Consider the following 27,790-nt stretch of genomic DNA (forward strand, 5'->3'; position numbering starts at 1 on the left):
TCGGGAAAGGGGGTAAGGGGTAATAGGTGCCTATATAAAAGACAAAGCCCCAAATATCGGGACTGTCCCTATAAAAATCGGGACATCTGGTCACCCTAGCTTCCGTTTGCCTGAGTGTAAAATGGCTTAATGTTCCTCAATTTCTCTGAGATCCTTGGACAAAAGGCACTAGGGAACTGCACATCATTCCAGATTTGTTCACTAGACATCACTGCATTATAAAAAAGGATTATTTTAGTTGTTTGGGGATTTTTTAAAGAAGAGCATGACTATTACAGTCTATCCTGTTCTACACAGGTTTTCTACACTTTCAATATCCAGTTCATGAAAGCACTTTGAAAGCAAAGGAGTCACTACAACCCCACTGTGTAGTCTGTGTATAGTATTTGGATATATTTATTATAATGAGTTTAAAGTGTTATTGTGGCTATATTCTAGATTTGCTATCAATAAGAAAATGGTAAACTCCATGAATACTGAATGTGGAATAAAATAAACTATTCAAAATTCACTTTTCAGATGATCACACAGATCAGATTGTTTCTTAGGGCAGCATTCCATTCCATTCCATTTTGAATTAAAAAGTGGGCAAGGATTGGATGCTGCTGCAGCAAATTCTCTGAAATCCATGAGCCCCTGAATGCAAACTTGGGACCTTATATATTAGAAATATTGAATTAGTCAGAAAAACTAAAGTGTGTCTTAGCATAACAGGTAAGGACAATAAACACTTAATATCTGATTTACATTAAATATAGTATGTTTACTGAACACAAAACCAAATTTTTATAGCTGTTGCTATAGTTACAATTCAAGGAAACCATAACAACAGTATTGTATTATGTACAGCCTTAATTAAGGATAGTTAAATCACATCTCTCACCACAATCTAAGTACTCCCATGTAATCTAGTTATATTTCATCTTAAAATGTTATTTTTTGCAAAAAATATTTCATGTCATTATGTTACTAATTCCCACACACAATGAACTAGAATATCCCTTTTGCTGCCACATTCTGTTAGATGTTCACATTTAAAAGTGATATACATGCATCACCCTTTAAAATGTACCTCTTTTGTGATAGACACGCTTATGTCACCACTTACTGATTGCATAAACTTTCCTATTATGCATCAGAGATAGCTTTAACTTTAATTACTGAGTGACTACTTTCTCATAACTTTTAATTAACTCTCATAACTCATAATTTTCCAAATCCCATCACATTCAGTTATCCCCCAAAAGAAACCAGCTGCCTGAAATTTCACAGCTATAGCTCATACTACGGTTAAGCTTTTCTGGGGGGGCGAGGGAATATGGTAAACATCAGGAAAAATATCTTCAACTGTATGTGTAGTTCATCTTTAAACATTTTTCTCGCCTTTTTGTCTTGACAGATGGCTGAAACGGCATGGCATAATATGTTCTGTTTTGTTGCTTTACTTAAGAAGAGTGCCTTTCAGTAACTCTGGGGAGGCAGGGTACTAGATGATGTATGCAAAGTAGTATGTAGCATGCTCCCTTGCCTCAGAATGGGAGGCAGTGGGGGAGAGTGGGAGAAGGGGAATGCAGTATGGGGGTATGAAAGAAGTGCAAGGAGCTATCAGAAAGGTGGAGCATAGAAGAGAATATAGAATGGCAGCAGACAAAACTGGGGATCTGATGGGGTACAAGGAGGCAGGGAAGTATACAGGGTGCATGCACTAGGGATGTGGGAGGGCAGAGACAGATAGAATGCTTGAAGTTGTACATTAGCAGCACAGAACACCACAAGAACATCTGAACTCTGAAGTTAGAGGGAATTGAACTCAGCATCTTGTTGGATGAGACAATGTCTGTTTTAGGATTCCACCAATAAGGCAGAAGGGTATCTAATCATTGTAATATATAGGGTACAGCATATACATACATATTCATTTCTACTTCTAATGCATTCACTCTAAAATAAAAACTATTAGTCTAAAAAGGCTGTGAGAGAATTACAAAGATGAGCGGCATGAAAGTTTTTCACAGAGCCGACACAAAAATCTCCCTCACACAGGGAATAATTAATTCAAGAGCAGAGTATTCACAGTTAGCAAGGCATGTTCAGTATCCTCCTCATTACTGTTAATTAGCAAATATTAATGTAATCTGCATATTTGAGGGGGAAACAATTAAAGTTACTAATTAAAAAAATCCTCCGTGGCCTCAGCTACACTGCGAATAATGTCTTGCTAATCGATTAATCAGTCACCGATTATCTGACCATTCAGTTCCATCTCCGATGTATGGGCTCATCTACATGGGATTCCCAGCACAGACACGCAGGCTAGCAAGCTAAAACTAGCAGTGTAGTTATAGTGGCAGCTCAGGCTAGCTGCCCAAGCACAATCCTGCCCGCCCCCCAGGGTAAATACTTGGGTGGCTAGACTGAGCAGCTGCCTGTGCCACATGGTTATATTTAGCACATTAGCTCAAGCAGAGGTAGCACGTGTCTCTCCACCCTCACTGGGAAGGACACCTCAAAGCGGCAGTGTAAAGGTACCTTTGACATATGGCATAGCTCCCATTGACTTCAATGAGGCCAGGATTTCACTCTCTGACTCAGGAAGACTTCTTTCCTGCTGCTTGTCCTATGCGTGTTCTCTAGGCAAATGCACTTCTAGGGCTCTCAATTCTGCATCTTTCATGAACACTACATTCATTACAAACGTTAAAAGCTTTAAAAAAGTAACTCCCTACAAAACTACAATTGCTCTGGTTTTCACCTTTGACACTGTAATGGTGAAACAATTAACCTATCCAGTGCAGTTAGAAAACTAAATGAAAAACAGCTGCATTCACGAAGTGGGGGAAAAATACCTTCATTCTCAAAGAAGACATATTCAATGTACTCCGTACATGAATCTAATAATTATTACTTCCTTAAACAAAATAAACCAAACAAAGAAAATAAGAAAATGGGACTGTAAAAGCATTTTATTGCTTGCCAGTGTAAAAAAGGAATAACTATGAGGAAGAGCTTGTAAAACAGATTCATGTTTTAATGTTATTGAATTTATAGCACGTATGCACAAATAGCAAACAAATTCTGAAGACAGAGTGGAGAAGATTTCAGTAAAATAAAAACAAATAATAAATATAACAACAACAATAATAATAATAATACAGGAATACCTCCAAGAGTGCCAATAGCATCAGAGTCCTTAAAGTACTGGAGTTGACGTAATCTAGAATATTGCAAGATGACTTATCAACAAGACCAAAACCAAACATTTTGCAAATGATAAAATAACACAAGTTAAAACACTATATGATACACAAGTGGAAATGAAAATCCAACAATCTTCAAAATAAGATGACATGCTATAAACTAAGTATTAATGCAATATTTAAATTAAACTGCATAAAACACTAATCTGATGCTGGCTTTCTTATTCATACACTTTTGCTGAATGGTGCCCTTCTTTCCTGTCATCTCCCGAAAAGAAATACCCAGAATTTTGAGTTCAGGCCACTGTTCTTTTAAAGCTCTGGTTATGGAGATTACAGAGTTTAAACTATCCGAATTTTTAGAAGGTTCCTTTGATTTTGAAAAACACTACCTACTTAGATTTTTCAGTGGGACATTTTCTGTCAGGACAGATAAAACTCTTATCTGCGGCCAGTGAGATGGGGGTTTGTTGAGCACATGGTTTGCTTTGTTGTTTTTTAAATGCTTAATTTAGTTACCAAATTTATTGATAGCATACTTTCTAGTCATTACTCTAGTAGAAGTTCTTACCTCTTGTGTTTTTACATTTATATATCCATAGTGAGTTCTGAGAGGCTGCTTTTGTTTGTCGGAAAACGGCATCCATTTCATATCAGTTTGTCCAAAGCAGTTTAGAATCAAAGGGAAGTTTACTTCATTTGTAAGGCGAAAAATGATGACGAAGAGGAATGCTGCTACGGAACTTACTGCAATCACGGACTTTCTCTAAAATTGGAAAAAAAGAGCATTTTACTAAAAATATAAGGATCAGTTTCAAACAACAACAAATCTATATATGCAATCTCCATGGTAAGTAGTCTCTCTTTTTCAAAGCTTTATCTGCTTGTGCCTAGTGCAGGGAGCTGTAACTGCTAATGCTGCTAGATCCCAATAAGATAGGCAACTGAATAATTTTGCATCTTAAAACTTGAATTTCAGTTGTTTTAAGAGTTTTGCTTGTTGTTTGCTTTAAGAGCTTGTTGAAAAAATAAAAACATTTCTTGTGAAAAAATTCATCCCAATTTTAATCAAAATGGCAAAAAATATTAACCAGCTATATAGCTGGCTGAACAATGGAAAAATCCATCTTGGAATGTCACTTTTAAAATCAAAATTTGAACAGTTTCAATCTGTAGTTCCCCTGCATGGCATACATGACTGGTACTCCCACTTTTGCACAAAGCTGATGCACTGAAAGAAAATACACAATGATATCTGTATAGGCCAACGTGACATATGATTGTCCCTTTCTCTTAACAGATTCTGATCTCATTTATGACATGTTGTCATAAATATAAATGGAAGCGTAAACACCTTTAAAATCCCTCCTGGCCAGAGGAAAAACCCTGTGACCTATAAAGGGTTAAGAAGCTAGGATAACCTCACTGGCACCTGACCACAATGACCAATGAGGAGACAAGATACTTTCAAAGCTGGAGGGGGGGGGGAGAAACAAAGGGTCTGGGTCTGTCGGGGTGATGCTTTTGCCGGGGACAGAATAGGAATGGAGTCTTAGAACTCAGTAAGTAATCTAGATAGATATGCATTAGATTATGATTTCTTTAAACAGCTGAGAAAATAAGCGGTGCTCAATGGAATGGATATTCCTGTTTTTGTATCTTTTTATAACTTAAGGTTTTGCCTAGAGGGATTCTCTATGTTCTGAATCTAATTACCCTCTAAGGTATTTACCATCCTGATTTTACAGAGGTGATTCTTTTTTTACTTTTTCTTCTATTAAAATTCTTCTTCTAAGAAACTGAATGCTTTTTTCATTATTCTTAAGATCCAAGGGTTTGGGTCTGTGGTCACCTATGCAAATTGGTGAGGATTTTTACCAAACCTTCCCCAGGAAGTGGGGGTGCAAGGTTTTGGTGAGGATTTTGTGGGGAAAGACATTTCCAAATGGCTCTTTCCTAATAAAAAAACCTGGTTAGATGTTTGGTGGTGGCAGCGAAAGTCCAAGGGCAAAGGTAAAATAGTTTGTACCTTGGGGAAGTTTTAACCTAAGCTGGTAAAAGTAAGCTTAGGAGGTTTTCATGCAGGTCCCCACATCTGTACCCTAGAGTTCAGAGTAGGGAAGGAACCTCGACATGGTGGCAGAGTGGTGGGATTAATTTGAAATCATTTTGAGATCAATTTGAGATTTTTTGAACCAGAAGCACAGATTTGAAAAGGAATTTTTTTTTCCTTTGGGCTACTGAAAAGCAGGGTTTTGGCTGAAAGCAGTTAGATTTTTCTCTGCTTTGGGGCCAGAGCAGAGACAAAAGGGAATTCTCTTTTGTGAGCTGGAGTTTTCTCTACCTAAAGGCAGGGTAGTTAACCTCCTGCAGGGAAATTCACAAGTCTTCACAGCCCTGAAGTTGTTTTTACCTAAGAGCAACTAGAGGGGTTTTCTGCCTATTTGCCTGGAGACAAAGGTGTTAGGGTTGTTGGGGGGGGGTTGAATTTTGTTGTTGTTGGTTTGGGGGGGGGTTGGATTTTTCTGTAGGCTGACAATCCCTATCAGAGAATATCGGTATCATATTACAGCACAGCAAAATTTTACAAGCCATTTTTTTTGTTTGTTTGTTTTATTTCTAACTCTCGGGTGTAAAGTTAGTTAAAAACAGAGAGGTAAAGATGACAGAAACCAAGACACAACACAAATTGGAGTTAGTTAGACTGGAGGCAGCGAAAGAGGCAGAAAAAGCCCTAGAAGCTGCCCACAGGAGAGAAATGGAGGCAAAGGACAAAGAAATGGAGGCAGCGAAAGAGACAGAACAACACCGAGAGGCTGCTCACAGGACAGCTATGGAGGCAGAAAAAAACCCAAGAGGCTGCCCACAGGAGAGCAATGGAGGCAAAGGAAAAATTAATGGAGGCAAGGGCCTAAGAACTGGAGGAGAAGGAAAAAGAGAGGAAGCATGTGAAGGAGGAGAAGGAAAAAGAGAGGAAGCATGCACTGGAGATGGAGAAGGCAAAGGCGCAGCAGAACATACCAACAAACCCTAGCAATCCTTCTCCAGGTACCACTTCCCATCCCAGAAAGTTCCCTGCTTACAAGGCAGGCAATGATATCGAGACCTTCTTAGAAAACTATGAAAGGGCCTGCCTTGGGTACAGCATCTCTACAGACCAATACACAGTAGAGCTGAGGCCGCAGCTCAGTGGACCCTTAGCTGTGGTGACGGCTGAAATGCCTAAGGAACACATGAACCAGTATGAACTGTTTAAAACCAAGGCAAGAGTCAGAATGGGGCTAACACCCGAGCATTCCCGTCGGCGATTCAGAGCCATAAGGTGGAAATCAGACATGTCATTTACCCGACATGCCTACCACATTGTGAAACATTGGGATGCCTGGATATCAGGAGCAAATATTAAATCTCCAAAAGATTTGCCCTTCCTAATGCAAATGGAGCCATTCTTAGAGGGTGTTCCTGAGGAAATAGAAAGATACATCCTAGATGGGAAGCCCAAAACTGTAATCAAGGGGGGGGGGGAGATTGGAGCCAAATGGGCGGAGGTGGCAGAAAAGAAAAAAAACTGGTTGCAGTTGGAGCGGATACTAGAAGAGACAACCTCAGACCACCCCCTACTACCAGGGGCCACCCAAGGCCCCAACTACCCCCCAAGGAACCCTCCAGCCACCTTATCGTCCGACCACCACCGTTCTCCAGCAACCCACCTCGCCCCAGTGACCCGTCAGCTGGACGATGTTTTAAACATAACAAGCCGGGGCATGTAAAGGCCAACTGCCCCAAGAACCCCAACAGATTACAGTTCATTGCACCGGAATCACCCCAGAGGTCCTCAGGCCCAGATACCTCCCGGATACCCTTGGAGCGGAGGGAAACTGTGAGTGTGGACGCGAAGAAGGTCACCACGTGGAGGGACACTGGAGCACAAGTGTCAGCTATCCATGCTTCCTCAGTGGACCCCAATTTAATCAACCCAGAGATTCAAGTGATGATTCAACCCTTCAAGTCAAAATCTTTCAGTTTGCCTACAACAAAGTTGGCTGTCCAGTACAAGGGCTGGTCAGGAACATGGACTTTTGCAGTCTATGATTATTATCCCATCCCCATGTTGTTGGGGGAAGACTTGGCCAATCACGTGAAGCAAGCCAAGAAGGTGGCAATGGTCACCCGCAGCCGGCTAAACTAGCCGTCATACCCAGCTCTGTTCCAGAAACTTCTGCCAGGACCTGGTCAGAGGTGATGGACCCGGACACCAGGCCAATGTTTGCAACAGCAGTAGTGGATCCAGTCCTAGAGACCTAGACAGAGCCAGTCCCAGAACTGGAACCGGTGGAACATCCAGCACCAGACCCATTGCCAGCACTGAATCCAGTACTTGCAAACCCAACTCCAGAGGGCCCCACCAAACCTGAACCAGCAGCAGCCAATAACCCTACACAAAAGGCTCAGCCGGAGCCTGAACCCCAACACAGTGCACCAGTGGAGAGCGGTTCACAGTCAACAGAAATAGCCCCATCCCCTACATCGCTTCCAGAGGGACAAAGCATAGGTCCACAATCCAATGAGGAACTGATATCTCCAGCACCAAGGGAACAGTTCCAGATCGAACAGGAAGTAGATGAAAGCCTCCAGAGAGCTTGGACGGCAGCAGGGAGCAACCCACCACCTCTCAGCTCTTTTAATTGATCCAGGTTTGTTGTAGAAAGAGGACTTTTATACAAGGAAACTCTTTCTGCTGGACACCAGGAAGATTGGCATCCTCAGAGACAGTTGGTAGATACAACTAAGTACCAGGTCAAGCTCTTGAGCTTAGCCCACGATCATCCTAATGGCCATGCTGGGGTGAACAGAACCAAAGACCGGTTGGGGAGGTCATTCCACTGGGAGGGAATGGGCAAGGATGTTTCTACCTATGTCCGGTCTTGTGAGGTATGCCAAAAAGTGGGAAAACCCCAAGAACAGTTCAAAGCCCCTCTCCAGCCACTCCCCATCACTGAAGTTCCATTTCAGTGAGTAGCTGTGGATATTATGGGTCCTTTTCCGAAAGACACCCAGAGGAAAGCAGTACATACTGGCTTTCATGGATTTTGCCACCCAATGGCCGGAAGCAGTAGCTCTAAGCAACACCAGGGCTAAAAGTGTGTGCCAGGCACTAGCAGACATTTTTGCCAGGGTAGATTGGCCCTCCAACATCCTCACAGATGCAGGAACTAATTTCCTGGCAGGAACTATGGAAAGCCTTTGGGAAGCTCATGGGGTAAATCACTTGGTTGCCACTCCTTACCACCATCAAACAAATGGCATGTTGGAGAAGTTTAATGGAACTTTGGGGGCCATGATATGTAAATTCATAAATGAGCACTCCAATGATTGGGACCTAGTGTTGCAGCAGTTGCTCTTTGCATACAGAGTTGTACCACATCCTAGTTTACAGTTTTCACCATTTGAACTTGTATATGGCCACGAGGTTAAGGGGCTGTTACAGTTGGTGAAGCAGCAATGAGAGGGATTTACGCCTTCTCCAGGAACTAACATTCTGGACTTTGTAACCAACCTACAAAACACCCTCCGAACCTCTCTAGCCCTTGCTAAAGAAAACCTACAGGATGCTCAAAAAGAGCAAAAAGCCTGGTATAATAAACCTGCCAGAGAGCGTTCCTTCAAAGTAGGAGACCAGGTTAAAGGCACTCCAGGCCCATAAAATGGAAGTGCCATGGGTAGGGCCATTCACAGTCCAGGAGCGCCTGGGAGCTGTTAATTATCTCATAGCATTCCCCACCTCCAACTGAAAGCCTAAGGTAAACTATATTAATTCTCTAAAACCCTTTTATTCCAGAGAATTAAAGGTTTGTCAGTTTACAGCCCAGGGAGGAAATGACGCTGAGTGGCCTGAAGGTGTCTACTACGAAGGGAAAAGTGCTGGTGGCATGGAAGAGGAGAACCTCTCCACGACCCTCGGGCGTATGCAGCTGTACACTAGCTACGCGCCGATGTTCTCAGCCACCCCAGGGCTGACTGAATGGGCATACCACTCCATTGACACAGGTAATGCTCACCCAATTAAAGTCCAACCTTACCGGGTGTCTCCTCAAGCTAAAACTGCTATAAAACGGGAGATCCAGGATAAGTTACAGATGGGTGTAATCTGCCCCTCTGGCAGTGCATGGGGATCTCCAGTGTTCTAGTTCCCAAACCAGATGGGGAGATATGTTTTTGCGTGGACTACCGTAAGCTAAATGCTGTAACTCGCCCAGACAACTATCCAATGCCATGCACAGATGAACTATTAGAGAAACTGGGACGGTCCCTGTTCATCTCTACCTTGGACTTAACCAAGGGGTACTTGCAGGTACCGCTAGATGAATCCGCCAAGGAAAGGTCAGCCTTCACCACACATGTCGGGCTGTATGAATTTAATGTACTCCCTTTCGGGCTGCGGAATGCACCCACCACCTCCCAAAGACTTGTAGATGGTCTCCTAGCGGGATTAGGAGAATATGCAGTCCCCTACCTTGACGATGTGGCCATATTTTCGGATTCCTGGGCAGAACACTTGGAACATCTAAAAAAAGTCTTCGAGCGCATAAGGGAGGCAGGACTAACTGTTAAGGCTAAGAAGTGTCAAATAGGCCTAAACAGAGTGATTTACCTTGGGCACCAGGTGGGTCAAGGAACTATTAACCTCCTACAGGCCAAAGTGGATGCTATCCAAAAGTGGCCTGTCCCAAAGTCAAAGAAACAGGTTCAATCCTTCTTAGGCTTGGCTGGTTATTACAGATGATTTGTACCGTAATACAGCCAAATCGCCGCTGCACTGACAGACCTAACCAAAAAGAAACAGCCAAATGCCGTTCAGTGGACCGGAGAGTGTCAGAAGGCCTTTAACCAGTTTAAAGTGACGCTCATGTCTGACCCTGTACTAAGGGTCCCAGACTTTGACAAACTGTTCCTAGTAACCACAGATGTGTACGAACATGGTGTAGGAGCACTTTTAATGCAGGAAGGACCGGATCAAGAATTCCACCCTGTAGTGTTTCGCAGCAAAAAGCTGTCTGAGAAGGAAAGCAACTGGTCAGTCAGTGAAAAAGAATGTTACGCCATTGTCTACACTCTGGAAAAGCTACGCCCATATGTTTGGGGATGGTATTTCCACCTGCAAACCAACCATGCTGCGCTACAGGGGTTTCATATCGCCACGGGAAATAACAAAGAACTTATTCGGTGGAGTTTAGCTCTCCAAGATTTTGATTTCGACATCCAACACATCTCAGGAGCTTCTAACAAAGTGGCTGATGCACTCTCCCGTGAAAGTTTCCCAGAATCAACTGGTTAAAATAGTTCTTGAGATGTGGAAAATATTGTTAGTCTTTGTATACTTGGTAGTATATTTAGAGGTGCATGTGTCTTATTAACTATTTTTTCCTAGAGCTCCAGGAAGAAATCCTAGCCAGCGTTTCACCCTATCTGTGATTTGGGGGACGTGTCATAAATATAAAGGGAAGCGTAAACACCTTTAAATCCCTCCTGGCCAGAGGAAAAACCCTGTCACCTGTAAAGGGTTAAGAAGCTAGGATAACCTCACTGGCACCTGACCACAATGACCAATGAGGAGACAAGATACTTTCAAAGCTGGAGGGGGGGAGAAACAAAGGGTCTGGGTCTGTCGGGGTGATGCTTTTGCCGGGGACAGAATAGGAATGGAGTCTTAGAACTTAGTAAGTAATCTAGCTAGATATGCATTAGATTATGATTTCTTTAAACAGCTGAGAAAATAAGCAGTGCTGAATGGAATGGATATTCCTGTTTTTGTATCTTTTTATAACTTAAGGTTTTGCCTAGAGGGATTCTCTATGTTCTGAATCTAATTACCCTCTAAGGTATTTACCATCCTGATTTTACAGAGGTGATTCTTTTTTTTACTTTTTCTTCTATTAAAATTCTTCTTTTAAGAAACTGAATGCTTTTTTCATTATTCTTAAGATCCAAGGGTTTGGGTCTGTGGTCACCTATGCAAATTGGTGAAGATTTTTACCAAACCTTCCCCAGGAAGGGGGGTGCTAGGTTTTGGTGAGGATTTTGTGGGGAAAGACATTTCCAAACGGCTCTTTCCAATAAAAAACCCGGTTAGACGTTTGGTGGTGGCAGCAAAAGTCCAAGGGCAAAAGGTAAAATAGTTTGTACCTTGGGGAAGTTTTAACCTAAGCTGGTAAAAGTAAGTTTAGGAGGTTTTCATGCAGGTCCCCACATCTGTACCCTAGACTTCAGAGTGGGGAAGGAACCTTGACACATGTTAATTCTAAATCATTCCAATAAAGTCAGTGGAGTTACTCTGGATTTACATATTGTAACTGAAATCAGAATCTGACCCCTCCGTTCCTTGGAATATGTGGACCAGACTTTCTGCTTCTTTCCAGGCTCACAGATTCACAAAGTGAGCCCTTATTACCAAGGTCAAGTTGACCTCAATTGTTAATAATTTAAAAGGTCTCGAGTAGCCTCTTAATCCCTGATTTTCACCTCTAATCCACCTAAACCTGAACCCACCTTGTTTTCTAACCAGAAAAAAGTATTAATTACAGCTGCAGGATGGCAACACATTTCAACATAATGACTTAACATATAATTTGATGAGTCCTGCACTTTTAACAATAGCAGAGAAATTGCTTCCAAACTACTTAGGGACAAAGCATGCCCAGCTAGTGCAAGTGACTAAGGACTTTAGACACACTGAGCTATACAGTTTACAGAAAACATTGTTTAAAGGTTTTGTTGGAGGAATATGCCCTTTATAGGTTTGAGGTATTTATATATTACTCCCACTGGATTATTGCTTTACCTCGTTTTCTTCTATTTAATCACTCTATTGAAAGTAATTCCATCATTGTAAACAGCCATATAAATGGAGCTTCAGTAAGAAGACATTAATCAAGCCCCTTGAGAAGATACAGTCTTTAAAGTACATATTATCTCTTAATGATGGATATCAAAATCTGACTGCTAATGTCTGTATTTAATTGCAATCCAGATTAGTTGCAACTAGCAGATCTGCAATGGCTATTATGAGTGGATGCTAGTTGTACAGGGGTAGCTGGAGAGATGGAAGAATGAGAGGACACAAGATATAATCTTTTCCTCACCTGGAGTTTCATTTGACTACATACTGATTCAACAGACTGGAGAAATTAAAATTCAGTTCTGGGTTATGTTTGTCATGTTGGTGTTGTGTGCTTCTCTCATTACACAGAAAACATCATATAAAAGAACAACATGAGCTTGGCGGGGTCCAAATAACCATGTTTACCGAATATATACAACATGCAAGCACTAGCTTAATATATACACTACTGCTCTGGTAGGGTTCTGGTGGCTTCTGAACACAGAATACAGTGAGCACCACTAGAGGGCTCACAGGTTATATAAAGAGCTACTATCCTATTCCCATATACACCGCAGTTGGCAGTATAATTATGGTGGGTTAGTTAGATGATTTGTCTGTTTTGACATCTTGGAACACAGTAGTTTGATGAATAATGGGAGGCAAGACAGGTCGAGATGGGAAATCAGGGAGAATGGGGTTATTGAGGGGAGAATGGAAACCAGGAGAGGTGCTCCCTCCTGTGATGAGTTTTAGTGAATAAAATAAGAGGAAAGTTATTCATAAACTGTTAAAAAAAAAAGTTAAAGCAAGCAAGTCTGAAGTGCAACAATAGACATATGATAGAATAGCTGATCTAACTTCCAGAACCCTAAGAGCTTGTGAACTTCTCATCAAGTGCATTGCAAAACATTTATATTATATTGCAACAAGCTGGCTAGTGTGGGCACATGTGCCATTCCACTGTTCCATGTGGAATAGGATCTGTTAGGTTACATATGAAAGCTTTTAACAGTTCTGAGTGGCCAGGCTGTGCAGCACAGTGATACCCAGGAAGCAATGAGAGGGGTATACATTTGTTGCATTCTTTACTCCATTTAAAACTTTCCCCCCACTAAATAATGCAACAATTTAAAGGGGATTGCCAGAATTTATTTGAATACATGTTTTCACTACATCTGTAAGCCTTGTTTGAAAAAAACCCACAGCTATAAAACATGGCATTGTATTCTATTCCACCACCAACAGATGTCACCAATAGATAGCTGTCTACCTTCCAGCTTTACTGAAGACCTTTAATCATAGATGCTGACTCTGTGGGTGCTCTAGGACTCAAGAACCAACCGAAAAAAAACAGTGGTACTCAGCACCCGCAGGGCTGGATTAATCTTTTGTTGACCCTGGTGGCAGACTGTGGCCCCACCCCCCATTCCACCTGCACTCCACCCAAGGTCCTGCCCCCAATCAGCCTCTTCCCCCAAAGCCCCACCCAATGCTCTATCCTGAGGCCCCACCTGCGCTCTGCCCTTTCCGCCCAAGGCCCCAACCATGCTCCACCTCAAGGCCCCAACCCAGCTCCACCCAAAGTCCCACCCACTCCTGGCCTCTTTGCCCAAGACTCCGCCCACACTCTGCCCTGAGGCCCTGCCCCTGCTTGGCCTCTTTACCCTGAGACCTTGCCCATGCTCCACCCCGAGGCCCTGCCCCAGCCTCTTCCCCCTGAGGCCCTGCCCACCGCTCACACTGGGGTTGAGGGGGCAGAGAGGAGCACCCACCAGCAAAAATAAAAGTCATAGACTACCTTTAATAACTCCTTGGAGGGGGTGTGGAAGGTTCAATCACTATTTGCAATCACCCCCAGCTGGCTTTCCTACAAAGACTAAAAGGTTTCTTTAAAAAAAGTCAGAGGGAGGAATTTTTCTGCATTAGAAATGCAGAGCATGTCTTTACATAGAAGATTCTACAATGTCTGGAGAAAGAGTGCCATGATGACCTCACAAGAGAGCTGAAGGGATTTTTAATCAAACTATTAAATTTGGATATTTATTTTATTTTTGATAACTTACATTTAAATGTATTTAGCTTTTTGAAGAAAGGAACTTTTTTGCTAAAGATTCAGCATATTCATTTGTTTCATTAGAGTATGAGAACCACAAGCACCCAATCTCAGAGACACACCCTCCTACAACAAGTTTGCTAGCGAAACCAAGGAAGACCAGAACTGACAGCCCTCAGAATGGCTCTGGTTAAAACTCAAGCAGAAAAAGACCCTATTGACCTAACTTTCAAGCTTTCTTAAGAAGCAAAAAAAAAAAAAACAAAAAAACAAAAACGGGCACATGATCAATGTCTAAAAAATGCTCTACCTGCCATTTTAAACAGAAGTATACTCCTCTAAAGAGGCTTTTTTCTAGCCACTCAGGAAAATTTTTCCATAGGTATTCCTCCTGTAGCGTTCCTTGTGAACTCCCCCTGCTAAAAAAGAGACAGTGACCTCTCCTTTCCTGAAATTTACAATTTAGAATTGGATTAAAAGGCTTTTTAAATCACATTGGGTCATTAAAAATATAAATGGAGCCATATTTATAGGTTATTGCACAATTGCTAATCTCAAATCTTATGCACATCAAAAGTTTAAGCACCAGCAAAACCAATCATTTGAAATTTTGCTGCACCAATACAAAGTTAAATTAGCAAATTACAATATGGAGAAATCTTGTTCCTGCTTTATTTTTCGTTTCAGGTAGTTGCAAACAGCCCTTTAACAATGGAAACTTTTAGAATCTATTTCCTCTGACAGGAACGCTACCTATATGAAAATGCCAGTCAATCTATAAACTTTTCTCACTAATTTAATATAGGTATTTTCATGCACTTGGCATTTTAATTAAAAGATATCTAATTTTAAACATGTTCCGTAGCGGAAGGTATAGCAGATAATACATTTTTAACAGATTCATAGCTGAATGACTTTCAAGCTATATTAATTTTCAGGTGCTTTTATTCCTTTTACAACAGTCCTAGACTTTAATCTAGCAGGGAGTTGCTAGCAGAAAATTACCATATTCGTTTACAGTGGCCAACAGACTTTTGTTTGTTAACTTCACTCAGTAACCAAAGTATTTGCTCACTGAGGGAAACATTTATGGTATGGCTACTCTGATAAAATTGGATGAACTGAAGGGATTTGAATATATGCAATGCAATACTTGTGACAGGTTTCAGAGTAGCAGCCGCATTAGTCTGTATTCACAAAAAGAAAAAAAAGAGTACTTTTGGCACCTTAGAGACTAACAAATTTATTTGAGCATAAGCTTTCGTGAGCTACAGCTCACTTCATTGGCTTGTGGTTACCTCAGATAGGGAAGCTGCTGAGGCACTAGCCATTTTTCTTTCTTGTTTTCTTTTCTTTTTTTTCATTCAATATTCATAATATAATCCCAATTTTTGTTTGTTATTTCTTGGCAATCAGAGTCATTCTGTCTAGGATGTATATCAAAATCAATAAACATCATTCAGTAGACATGATGAATCATTCCTTCTAGGCTTGAATTTATATATGTTGTATATAAATCACAAGACTGTCATACTATGTTGCTGGTTAGGATTCTGAGGAAAGCTCTGTGGAAATAAAACATTAATGATGAAACGTGTGTGTTGCATGTGTCTATATTTGACTATATGGCTTCTAATGTGGTTTAATATATGTAACCATTGCATTACCCACATTTTGGGGATTTACCAGTTACCGGTGTGACTCAGTAGTTTTTTTTAGCAAGAATTTGACAGTTTTCTGAGTGAGGTGGAATTGTTTTTCTTTTATGATCTGATAAGGAATAATCAATGTGACAACAACATTTTACAGTTTCATCATTTCTGATGGATTGGTAACACATTTAAATGGATCTGTAGTATTTTGTGCTGTATACAGTTGTCTAACAGGGCTAGTAATGATTTACAGATTTAACAAAAAAGAAAATATTTTCACTATGACAAAACAGTGTCACAACTTGTAGTAAATTCTACAAAGGTTTGTCGTATCTGCTTTTCTGTGTTCCCCACACTAACTCCTAGATCCAGAACCAACACTAAACCAGTAAAATTTGTCACTTGCAGAACAATATATGGTAAAGTCTCTCAAAACACTTTACAAGTAATAATAAGTCCCATAGTATTCCTGTGAGGTACAAAGCTAGAGGCTATTCTATCCATTTTACAGATATATAAACCAAGGCTTAAGTGACTTGCCCAAGGCCACACAGCAAATCAGCAACAAAATTCACTCCCAGACCCCTAATCTAAGCACTAGACCAGTGCTTTCTGACAAGATGGCTGTTAGTATTGTTTTATCATCTGTAAAATGCCAACAGTGAGCTTGGTGCAGTATAAGACACTAATAAAGACAATTCCAAGCTCTAAAAAGCAGTTTAAAATAATACATTTTGGAGATAATTGATTTTTATAGACCTTTTTCTATCCGCTATATTCATGAATACATGGTAAAAATGAGCCTGGAAGGACAAGTGAGAGGTAAAGATTAACATGTATGTTTACAGCCTCTTAAATGACATGATACGGTGTAATATTGTACTGGTTTCGCAATACTTACTTTTATGACTATAACGAAGAGCTCGATTTTTTTTTAAATACTCCTGCACATTATACTACTTTTATTGTAGTGCTGCAGGTTTTCAAGCTTCATTTGATTTTTACTCAAGTATATCTCCAATTGAAAACAATAACGGCTACATTTACCGAATTTGTTTCATTTTGTGAACTACTGTATGTAAAACCAGATTTATTTTATTTTGTCTTTTATAGTCTTGAGCACCTTGTTCAAGTGTCACTTTCTGTCACAAAAGACCACCGAGTGAAATTCCTTCAGAAAAATATTTCATCACACCTTGCTGATTTCTGTTCTTGAAAACAGACCTGCTTTCCAGTCCTTCCTTCCAGCTTCCATCTCTCCTTGGCAATTTGAGAACAGCTGCCTAGATCTGCTAAAGGTCATTCAGGGACTACTCTTCTTGAACTCTCCAAAGATATAATCTCAACTGTAACTATTAAAAAGTATAACAGGCGTAACATTGGAAAGTGGCAAATGCCATAACCACAAAAAATGTTTACCTAGTAAAGAGATTTTTTTAAAAAATATACTTGCATGTCAAAAGCCACTTGCAACAAATCTATAGCTGGAGATTTACTTGCATTGCATCTAGAGGTGAAAGTTCATCTGAAAACACTCAAAGAGCAACATGAGACGGCTAGTGGATTTTTGATTCCACTCCTTGGGAAGAAGAAAAAAGGAATGGGGTGAGATTGGCAGACAGCTCTGTTTTTAAGAATAGAAATTAGCAAGACAAGATGAAAGGGTGTTTTTGGACCAGGATATATCTGCCATGCTTTATTCCTGAAATACGACCAGCAGGGAAGCACTGGAGCCAGGAGCAGAAATACCCTAATAATACCTATGCAGAAATAGAAACTGTGTGATAAAAACAAATATGAACCAGACCTTTGTGATGGCTGGAGAACCTTTCTACCAAAAGAGCCCTCATCAACTATTGACCCTGGGTAAAGCTTATAAAACGTTGAGAAAGTGTCAGAGCCACCGGGGGGGCCACCTGAGGCAGAAGAAGATGCAGGCTGGAGCAGGGGCTGGCTAGCATGAAAACAGGTCTGGAAAAGAGCAGGAGCAGGAACAAGGGCTGATATTATCCATCTTGCTAATATCGGGCCTCGGATAACTGAAGACAAAATCAGCGTGAGGGTTTTTTTGCTTATCGTTTTGATCTATGACTCTCCTTACACCAGTTGTAACAAACAACACTTCCTTCAAATGAGGAGGATTTGGGCAACAAGACGGCAAAACAATCTCTTGGGAACAGTGGAATGATGAGTTGCTCCGTTGACAAGTTCCCCATTTCCAAACGTTCTTTATACATAAGAGATCACTATAATGAATACTATATGGACTGACAAAATGACAGAATACTGAACTCTCTGGCTGAAAAAAGATTGCCAGGGCATTAAGTACTTCTTTACTCTTTCATTTCCTTGGGGCTGGGCTCTTGCAACAAAGATGTCTTTTAGAGTAGCAGCCGTGTTAGTCTGTATTTGCAAAAAGAAAAGGAGTACTTGTGGCACCTTAGAGACTAACAAATTTATTAGAGCATAAGCTTTCGTGAGCTACAGCTCACTTCATCGGATGCATTTGGTGGAAAAAACAGAGGAGAGATTTATATACACACACACAGAGAACATGAAACAATGGGTTTATCATACACGTAAGGAGAGTGATCATTTAAAATAAGCCATCACCAGCAGCAGGGGGGGAAAGGAGGAAAACCTTTCATGGTGACAAGCAAGGTAGGCTAATTCCAGCAGTTAACAAGAATATCAGAGGAACAGTGGGGGGTGGGGTGGGAGGGAGAAATACCATGGGGAAATAGTTTTACTTTGTGTAATGACTCATCCATTCCCAGTCTCTATTCAAGCCTAAGTTAATTGTATCCAGTTTGCAAATTAATTCCAATTCAGCAGTCTCTCGTTGGAGTCTGTTTTTGAAGCTTTTTTGTTGAAGGATAGCCACTCTTAGGTCTGTGATCGAGTGACCAGAGAGATTGAAGTGTTCTCCAACTGGTTTTTGAATGTTATAATTCTTGACGTCTGATTTGTGTCCATTCATTCTTTTACGTAGAGACTGTCCAGTTTGGCCAATGTACATGGCAGAGGGGCATTGCTGGCACATGATGGCATATATCACATTGGTAGATGCACAGGTGAACGAGCATCTGATAGTGTGGCTGATGTGATTAGGCCCTATGATGGTATCCCCTGAATAGATATGTGGACAGAGTTGGCAACGGGCTTTGTTGCAAGGATAGGTTCCTGGGTTAGTCGTTCTGTTGTGTGGTGTGTGGTTGCTGGTGAGTATTTGCTTCAGATTGGGGGGCTGTCTGTAAGCAAGGACTGGTCTGTCTCCCAAGATCTGTGAGAGTGATGGGTCGTCCTTCAGGATAGGTTGTAGATCCTTGATGATGCATTGGAGAGGTTTTAGTTGGGGGCTGAAGGTGATGACTAGTGGCGTTCTGTTGTTTTCTTTGTTAGGCCTGTCCTGTAGTAGGTGATTTCTGGGTACTCTTCTGGCTCTGTCAATCTGTTTCTTCACTTCAGCAGGTGGGTATTGTAGTTGTAGGAATGCATGATAGAGATCTTGTAGGTGTTTGTCTCTGTCTGAGGGGTTGGAGCAAATGCGGTTATATCGTAGCGCTTGGCTGTAGACAATGGATCGAGTGGTATGATCTGGATGAAAGCTAGAGGCATGTAGGTAGGAATAGCGGTCAGTAGGTTTCCGATATAGGGTGGTGTTTATGTGACCATCGCTTATTAGCACCGTAGTGTCCAGGAAGTGGATCTCTTGTGTGGATTGGTCCAGGCTGAGGTTGATGGTGGGATGGAAATTATTGAAATCATGGTGGAATTCCTCAAGAGCTTCTTTTCCATGGGTCCAGATGATGAAGATGTCATCAATGTAGCGCAAGTAGAGTAGGGGCATTAGGGGACGAGAGCTGAGGAAGCGTTGTTCTAAGTCAGCCATAAAAATGTTGGCATACTGTGGGGCCATGCGGGTACCCATCGCAGTTCCGCTGATTTGAAGGTATACATTGTCACCAAATGTGAAATAGTTATGGGTGAGGACAAAGTCACAAAGTTCAGCCACCAGGTTAGCCGTGACAGTATCGGGGATACTGTTCCTGACAGCTTGTAGTCCATCTTTGTGTGGAATGTTGGTGTAGAGGGCTTCTACATCCATAGTGGCTAGGATGGTGTTTTTAGGAAGATCACCAATGGACTGTAGTTTCCTCAGGAAATCGGTGGTGTCTCGAAGATAGCTGGGAGTGCTGGTAACGAAGGGCCTGAGGAGGGAGTCTACATAGCCAGACAATCCTGCTGTCAGGGTGCCAATGCCTGAGATGATGGGGCATCCAGGATTTCCAGGTTTATGGATCTTGGGTAGCAGATAGAATACCCCAGGTCGGGTCTCCAAAAGATGTCTTGGAGTCAGACCCTGCCTCGTGACTGTGGATGACTATCTGGAAAGGAAGGAGGAAGCTCTCTAGCCCTTACTGGTTTAGGATATTTGCTTGGGGTTTTTAAGCTGGTACATCAGGTCAGATGCTTGCCTGAAGACTGACTACTTGTACATTAGTGAGGGTGCACTGTGACCAGTTTTATACATTCCATGGCAGCAACGACCCCTTTGGAGCTACTAGAGTCAGTAGCCTCTTGACATTCAAAGAAGAAAGCTTTGCGCAGCAGGCTCTGCCTTCTGTCTTGCCAAATGTTTTATCTTCAGTTCAGCTGCATTCATGAAACAGGGTTCTGCCTCTCTCACTTTGAGATTGACCAGCGACCTCAGGATACTCTTCTAACTCTGAACTAAATAAAGTCCCCTGAAGTATCAAGTAACTGGGACAGAAATGGTATTTTTCTCCTCTACAAAGCAAGACATTTTCTTGCTGAAGCTACAGCACCTCACATCTTTGCATTATCTATGAGACCAGCATGACCAAGCCATCTTGCAGCAGGTGACCTGGCCAGCAGAGGCTGAGGGAAAAAAAGCTCAAGTGTGTTTAAATCCAAAAAATGGACCCACGCAAAGCAAAGAAGTAGGAATCATAGAAACATGACAGCTGGCACAGCTGAAAAACAAAATAAAGATCACTGACCTCTGCAGAGAGCATTGAAAAAAAAATCAGTAAAACTGTCACTGCTGAGCTTCTACACAATTCTAAAGACATGATTTTTGATCTCATCTGCCTCAACTGTGCACAACTGAGGGACCCAGAAGTGAGAACTGGCATACTTGTCATTGTCCAAGGAACTGAAGATGTACAGTGATCAATCTTATAAGCCTTGACTGTTATGTATAGGATAATTGCTGTTATTTAAATTTTGCCCAAATAACTAAACAACATTTAGATAACTAGATAATTGTGTTACATGCAGTATTCCTATAGGAAATACCATACATGCTTAAGTAATATTATAAAGTTATTTAATGGAAAACTGGGAAATTTTAAAGCAGAACTGTAGATAGAAGAGAGATATCTGGAAAATACAACTTAAGTATAAAATGGAATGTAGTAAGCGGAGGCCCTGAAACATGAATTCTTGTATCAGAGGCCCAGTCTGAGGCCTGAAGCCTGAATAAAGTAAAGCCTGAACCAAAGTACCTCCAGGCAGTGATACGCAAAGCTGGGCTGTAAGCCAGAGGCAGGTCCCACCCACAGAAGTTGGCAAGAAAAGGTTGTTAGAGGCACTTGCACACACACGCATAAGGGCTAATGAGAGAAACTTGTGCCAAGACGGTGGCAACACACTCCGTAGACATAACAAGGAACAGGCAGGTGCATCTTAAAGAGAGGGTCCAAAGGACAACATGATGGATAGATTCGTTTGAACTATGATGAGTAATCGGTCCTGCAACAGTATAAAAGTAGGTCACGGAGTGCATATCTTTGACCAGCATAGGGGGCAGTGGAGTATCTCACCACTGACTGAGCGGTGTAGAGTGTATAGGGAATGATTACTGTGCTTCGTTTGACAATAAACCTGGCTCGGGTTCCTTCGTACCTTACTAGAGTCTGTGGTTTTTGGGGGTTCTCTCAGGGTCTGCTGTGTTAGCTATCTGCACAGAGCTGGGGCTGCACACAGAGGGAACACGTACACAGCCGACTGTTATCATCAAACAAGAACAGAGCACCACACTGGAGCTACCGACAACATGGAAGATTTACTGTATTTGAAAGGTCATATGAAGGTTCTGAGCAGACTCAATTCCGCAATGTCTTCTTAAGAATTAATCTGCATTACTATTTTTTCCTTATTAACCCACTGTTTTAATATGATTCAAAACCTTTTTATCAAACACAATCCTGTCTTATTATGAATAGCTCCTTTGAAGACTTAAAAACCATTCCAGCTCTCCAACAACCATCTTTGTTTTTGCTCACTGCCATATTCTAGGGTCACTGGTTATTTCCATACATAGAACCTTAGCTTCAGCTGGTAGGCATATGCAATCTTTTGAGTAGTCAATCAATACTGCTGACCCATGAAAACACAACACGATGAGTCTCCTCCCAAACATAATATGAATATGTAATCTTCATAACTGAATCTGTATGAAAAAAAACCTGCACTGCCAGAAGGGCAACCTGAACTTTTAAGCAAGACAGACTTTCTATCAGTCTAGTATTTCATTTTAGATGATCTGTAACTGGAATCTGTCCAGTAACTTGAAAAATATTAGTTTACCACTTAGCATCTAACCTATTAAAATGGCAAAGAGAGACACATATTCAAAGTTGGGCTCTGGAAATACATGCACAAGATCTGTTTTTCCATAAAATAAGGTTGATATCAGATCATTCCCTTCATTAAGGGTGATTTCTCTGAATTTGCTATTGTTGATTAATTGATGTGCTCCTGCAGAACTGTGCTGAAGCTTCATCAGTAGCTATAAATGCACTTTGCACAGATATTAACATGAATTCTATGTGATGCTGCAGTAAGCAAGATGTTGTGGTACTATTTAAAAAAACAGCTTCTGCAGCACAGCTGCCCTTTGCTCTGGATTAGTGCCCACTTATCAACAGTCTGACAAGCTTTCAGACACACATAAAAGTTGAAGAACACTCCTTGTAAATAGAAGTGCTGGTAAAAGAATTTGTGGCTCTTTCAACCTAGCAAATAGTTGCTATTACTTACTGAAGACCCACCTGATTGTAGCTATTTTTCACCTGCTGAGAAACAGTTTATAGGAATCAGATTTCAGAGTAGCAGCTGTGTTAGTCTGTATTCGCAAAAAGAAAAGGAGTACTTGTGGCACCTTAGAGACTAACAAGTTTATTTGAGCATAAGCTTTCGTGAGCTACAGCTCACTTCATCAGTGCCTCCCTCTTAGCTTTAACACTTAGCTTTCCAGAAATCCCTTATTTTTGTGAGACACATGATTCCTGGACAGAAACGCGTAAGCGTTTGTGGCAATGTGTTAAGAGCAAACTAACTAAACTACAGTAATTGACATCCGTTCTATATGCTCTGTCAGATGTTTGACTCGCAATTTTGTTTCTGCTGAAACTTCCATTAAGATTCCCTTTCAAAAAAGTTGAACTCTGCTACCAGAAGTGGGCCTGACAGTATGTAAACCAGGGAAACAAAATGCTTTTCACTTCCATACATACCCACTAACATTAGCAGGTACATTGTCTAGGAAGATTTCCTTTGCGTTTTAGGCGTCTGACAAGAAAAATGCATTACACAGACAAAATAGATCAGACAGAAAGGTGAGAGATCATGCAGTTATTAAAAGCTTAATGTGCTTCTGCACAACTATGCTGTGCTGGATAGAATACCAGACATGCTCAGCTGTGTACTTATATGAACCCCAGTGCTGCTCCAGTGGTAGGAGGTCAGTGCTTTAGGAACAAGAGAATGAGAGGTCTATCTCCATTTGTGACTGAAGTCCTAGCTGGCTTCCGTGTGTACAGCAACAACAATGAAGTCTTATGAGGTCACGGATGCTGACCACTTATCTGAAGCTCTGCCAAACACTGCACCGAGACACAACCCCCAGATATACTAGCTTCTGCACAGACACGCACCACCTCAGAAGAATAAAGTAACTATGGGACAAATAGACCTATAGGCAGACAAAAAGGAGGGGGGTAATGCTCCCATAGCCCCGTGTTTATAGGCTGTAGATCCGTGAGAAAATGCCTTTTGCTGGGAAGCCTCATTTGACAGCAGCTTACTTCTACCTGCTGGGGAAAGTTTATAGCAAAAAAAAGGAAACAGTAAAGCCAGAAATCTGGACAAGTGAAATCTACTGAGTACTGCCAGCTGGAAAGCTTGCACTTTCTGCATTGAAATATTCTACGTTGGTTTATTCTCTGACCGCCATGTTGGACTTGAAGCTAACAATGAAAATTGGCCTCCTGGCTCAGTTTCTTTTTAAAAGCCACTCAACAGTGGAAGAAATGGGAGGATTTGCGCTTCCTGTTATTTGGCAAGAATCCTGTTCTGGCTCTTCAACCTAGTTATGCTCCACACTGCACTTTGGGAAGTCAGTACTTTTTAAAGCTAATTCTGGACACACTTGCTGCAGCAATACAGCATGGGGGGTGCACCTGCTATTCGGTAGCACTGAAAAAGGAAACAAGTGGTCAGTTTTCATGTTTGAAAACTCAAGGAGGCCATGTCCATCAGTCAGTGTCCCCAGGAATTTCGAGTACAGATCAGATTAGCAGCTTGTTCTAGAGCAGGGGTTATCAGACTTCATTGCACCGCAACCCCCTTCTGACAACAAAAATTACTACACGACCCCAGGACGGGGCCCGAAGCCTGAGTTCACCCAAGTCCCACGCTCCAGGTGGGGGAGCTAAAGCCTGAGCCTTACTGCCCCGGGTGGGGAAGGGATCAAAACCCAAGCCCAAGGACTTCACACCCAGCCAGGGGGCCTGCAACATGAACCCTGCCACCCAGGGCTGTGGCTTGGGCTTCAGCCCCAAGCCCCAGCAAGTCTAAGCCAGCTCTGGTGACCCCTTTAAAATGTGGGTCACGACCCACAGTTTGAGAACCGCTGTTCTAGAAGAAGAGATGTACAATCCGATTTTAGTCACAGATCTCACTTGGAAAAAAAAAGAAAGAACAAAAAAAATTATTCAAAAAGAATTGACACCGCCATTTTTTTCCTCATCAGACAATCAAATTTAATTATCCTGGAATTTAATTATCCTGTTCTAGCTTAACTCATGCTTAAACAGTCCCTGCTGGCATATTTCATTAGAAATGGGGAGGTACTACTCTTAAAAAAAAAAAAATCTACACCAACATTACACCAGGCAAAAAAATCTGATGGATGTTTTGTCACTCATTGCCTAAAAGCAAGTCCCACTTCTGGCATATCTGCCTGAAATATCAATGGTCAAAAGTAATAATTTACAGCCTCTAAAAATGTGAGACCTAATTATAGTGAAATTGAAGCTGAGATTGGTACTTGTGTAGTTTGAAGTTGCAATTGTTGTGCCATATGATGTATATCCTGCCATCTATATTATTGAAGAGAATACTGTCTCATATAGATCATTCTAAAATTTTAGTGTCTTTCATCTTGAAGGAGCCTAAAATTTCTTCTTGCTGTTTAAAACAAAAAACTTAAGCTGATAAAAAAACTAGACACCAAGATCACTTCATCCATCACTTTTGAGAAGAATGTGACAGCTCTAACTATTGCACAAAAGCAATGCACAGTAGTTTAAATAAAAGAAGTGTAAAATTTCAAATTGCAGGGGAAATCAAGGTAGCAAGAACGTAATCACCAGAGCTTAAATTTGACAAAGGCAGCAGAGCTAAGAACCATGATCGAGATTTCCAAAGCTAGGATTTAAATGCACAAATCACATTACTTCAGTGTCATGGGATTTTAAACTTGACATATGCATTGATTCAGAGATGAATACAACAATCAGTAGCATTAGCGGTTGCCTTAGACACATTAACATCTAATTTATATGTGTTGGCTCATGTACTGCCCCCAAAAGTTTGATGAGATGTCATCATCCTTAAAACTGCATGGAGGGCTATTTCAGATGAAAATAACTTATTGCGCACACAAGACTGACAGTAGCTCCAGTAGGTGCTAATAAGCAATGCCTACTTCTGACAAGACAATCTGCTGCCTCCACAACAAAACCACATACACTGCAATTTTTGCTGATTTGCCACAACTGACTTCACAGCATCTTTCATTCATGCATTTATATCCAGTGCTGCCGGTTCCAATGCCAATCTCAGATGAAAAATGGCATATGAGGGCCAGCAGCTATGTCCTTACAGGGTGGCAGCAACTCTGCGATAGAGAGATGAACTTCAGAAACCTTAATTTACACCCACCTCTTTGCAATTTGCGATACAAATCCTGGACTAGGCTTAACAGACTGCCCACTAGAACAGCCAGAGTGGCTGCCACAATGCAGAAATTTGGCTTAGCCCTATCTTCACAGTGTGACTGTGGGGCAGTGATGCAGATGGTCAAACATGTGGTGGAGGAGCCCACAATGACAAGATTGGAAGGTTGACTGCAACCCTCAATGATGCAGCAGTTAGAGGGCTGAACAATTTAGATATCGACATGGGACGCACACAAAAGACGAAGATAGGATTTTTAACTATGCCAAGCTTGTGGGAAAATGGAGCAAAAGAAGGGCTGATGTTTGTAGGGATGGCGATATTGTTGGGGCTTGATTTTATTTTGGTAGATTATTTTCCCATTCAGAGGTAATGTAGTAGCTGTTAGCCTGACATTTGATTTGATTATATTTTCACTTTTGGATACAGGCATCTAGAACTGAGGATTGACACTTTGTTTCTCTTGTACACATCAACAATTAACAGATAAATATTATTTATGCTTCCGTAGAGCCTGGAGGCCCCAATCAAGTACTGGAGATCCATTGTGCTAGGTACTATATACACGTGCACATGCAGCATCTCTGCCCCTATAAGGCTTACAATCTAAGTAAATAATAAATAAAATGAAGTAGTCAGGACCTAAGTGTAAATGTCACCTGAAAGAGAGCCCATCCACAAGCACAGTGTACCCCCAGCACTTTGTTCAGTACTGACAAATAAGGGAGATCTACCTCCTGAATCACTTTTACCATTTCCTATAGCACCTCCATGTTCCTTAGAGGTTTCACTTTTGCATACAGACATGGCCTCACCCTGCTTAACTTGTCCTTGCTGATATGATTGCAAGAGAAGGTGGCGTAGAGGCAGGAATGTAAAATGCAAAATGTCTGGTCTGTTGAGCAGAATTTTGTTCCTTTTACTTGTTCATTTTTCTCTGAGGGTATGAGCTAAAGATTATCACAAGTCACCACAAGGGAGACCCTAGATAGCTAAGAATATACAGTATTGTAGTTACAGAACATAGTAACTGCTCAGATATTATTTGGGAAGTTGATGGCTTATATTCCAGTTGACTAGGGAACTCCTTAAATCAAGGTTCTGATACTCAATGAAAGCATTAATCAAGGCAATGAGGCTCAATTAAATTATGAGTAAGGCCGTACTTAATTTGTGATATTGCAGAGATTGTGGATCCCACAATATTAGGCTTCCACAGCAATTTTGACAGCTGGTTTTCCTGCTCTCAGCCCAGTGCAGCCAACAGTGAAAAACCACAGAAAAGTAATAATGGGACTTATTACTGCCAATAATAAGGTCCATTATTACTTTTCTGAAATTTTCCATGACTTGTCTGCAACTCAGTTGTAATTTTTGGACAACCATCCCATGATTCAAGTAGGGCCTTAATTATGAGCTTTACTGATCAAATCTGCACTTTGTAAGCATGTACATAGCACTGACAATGCTCCCAAAGTCCTACCCTAGCATGCATTAGGCTCAGGGTGAACCTAATATGGATGTTCTGAAGCAGTCGGTTCCAAATCCTTGTCCCCAATCTAGAGGTGGATGTTCCAACACCATTATCCTGACCCACATATACTCAAAGCTGATTCATAGGGAAACTATATCCTTCTACTCCACAGAATGTGTATGGATTACCTTATTTATCTATTCAAAAGGTCAATTTGAAGTTAGAATGATTGAGACAAAAAAGAAATGAAAAATATCTCCACAA

The 27,790-nt window shown here is 41.3% G+C and overlaps 1 protein-coding gene across 2 annotated transcripts in view; it reads right to left on the minus strand.

Moving 5' to 3' along the window:
• Positions 1–27,790, minus strand: part of ST6GALNAC3 (ST6 N-acetylgalactosaminide alpha-2,6-sialyltransferase 3) — a 399,069-nt gene that overhangs the window by 166,240 nt on the left and 205,039 nt on the right. For both annotated transcript variants that reach the window (XM_043490484.1, XM_038414889.2), the window contains exon 2: positions 3,769–3,963. In XM_043490484.1, coding sequence (XP_043346419.1) covers positions 3,769–3,963 — 195 coding nt within the window. The remainder of the gene's footprint in view (positions 1–3,768; positions 3,964–27,790) is intronic.

This window comes from Dermochelys coriacea, chromosome 8 (assembly GCF_009764565.3).
Source record: "Dermochelys coriacea isolate rDerCor1 chromosome 8, rDerCor1.pri.v4, whole genome shotgun sequence".
Classification (NCBI taxonomy): Eukaryota; Metazoa; Chordata; order Testudines; family Dermochelyidae; genus Dermochelys; species Dermochelys coriacea.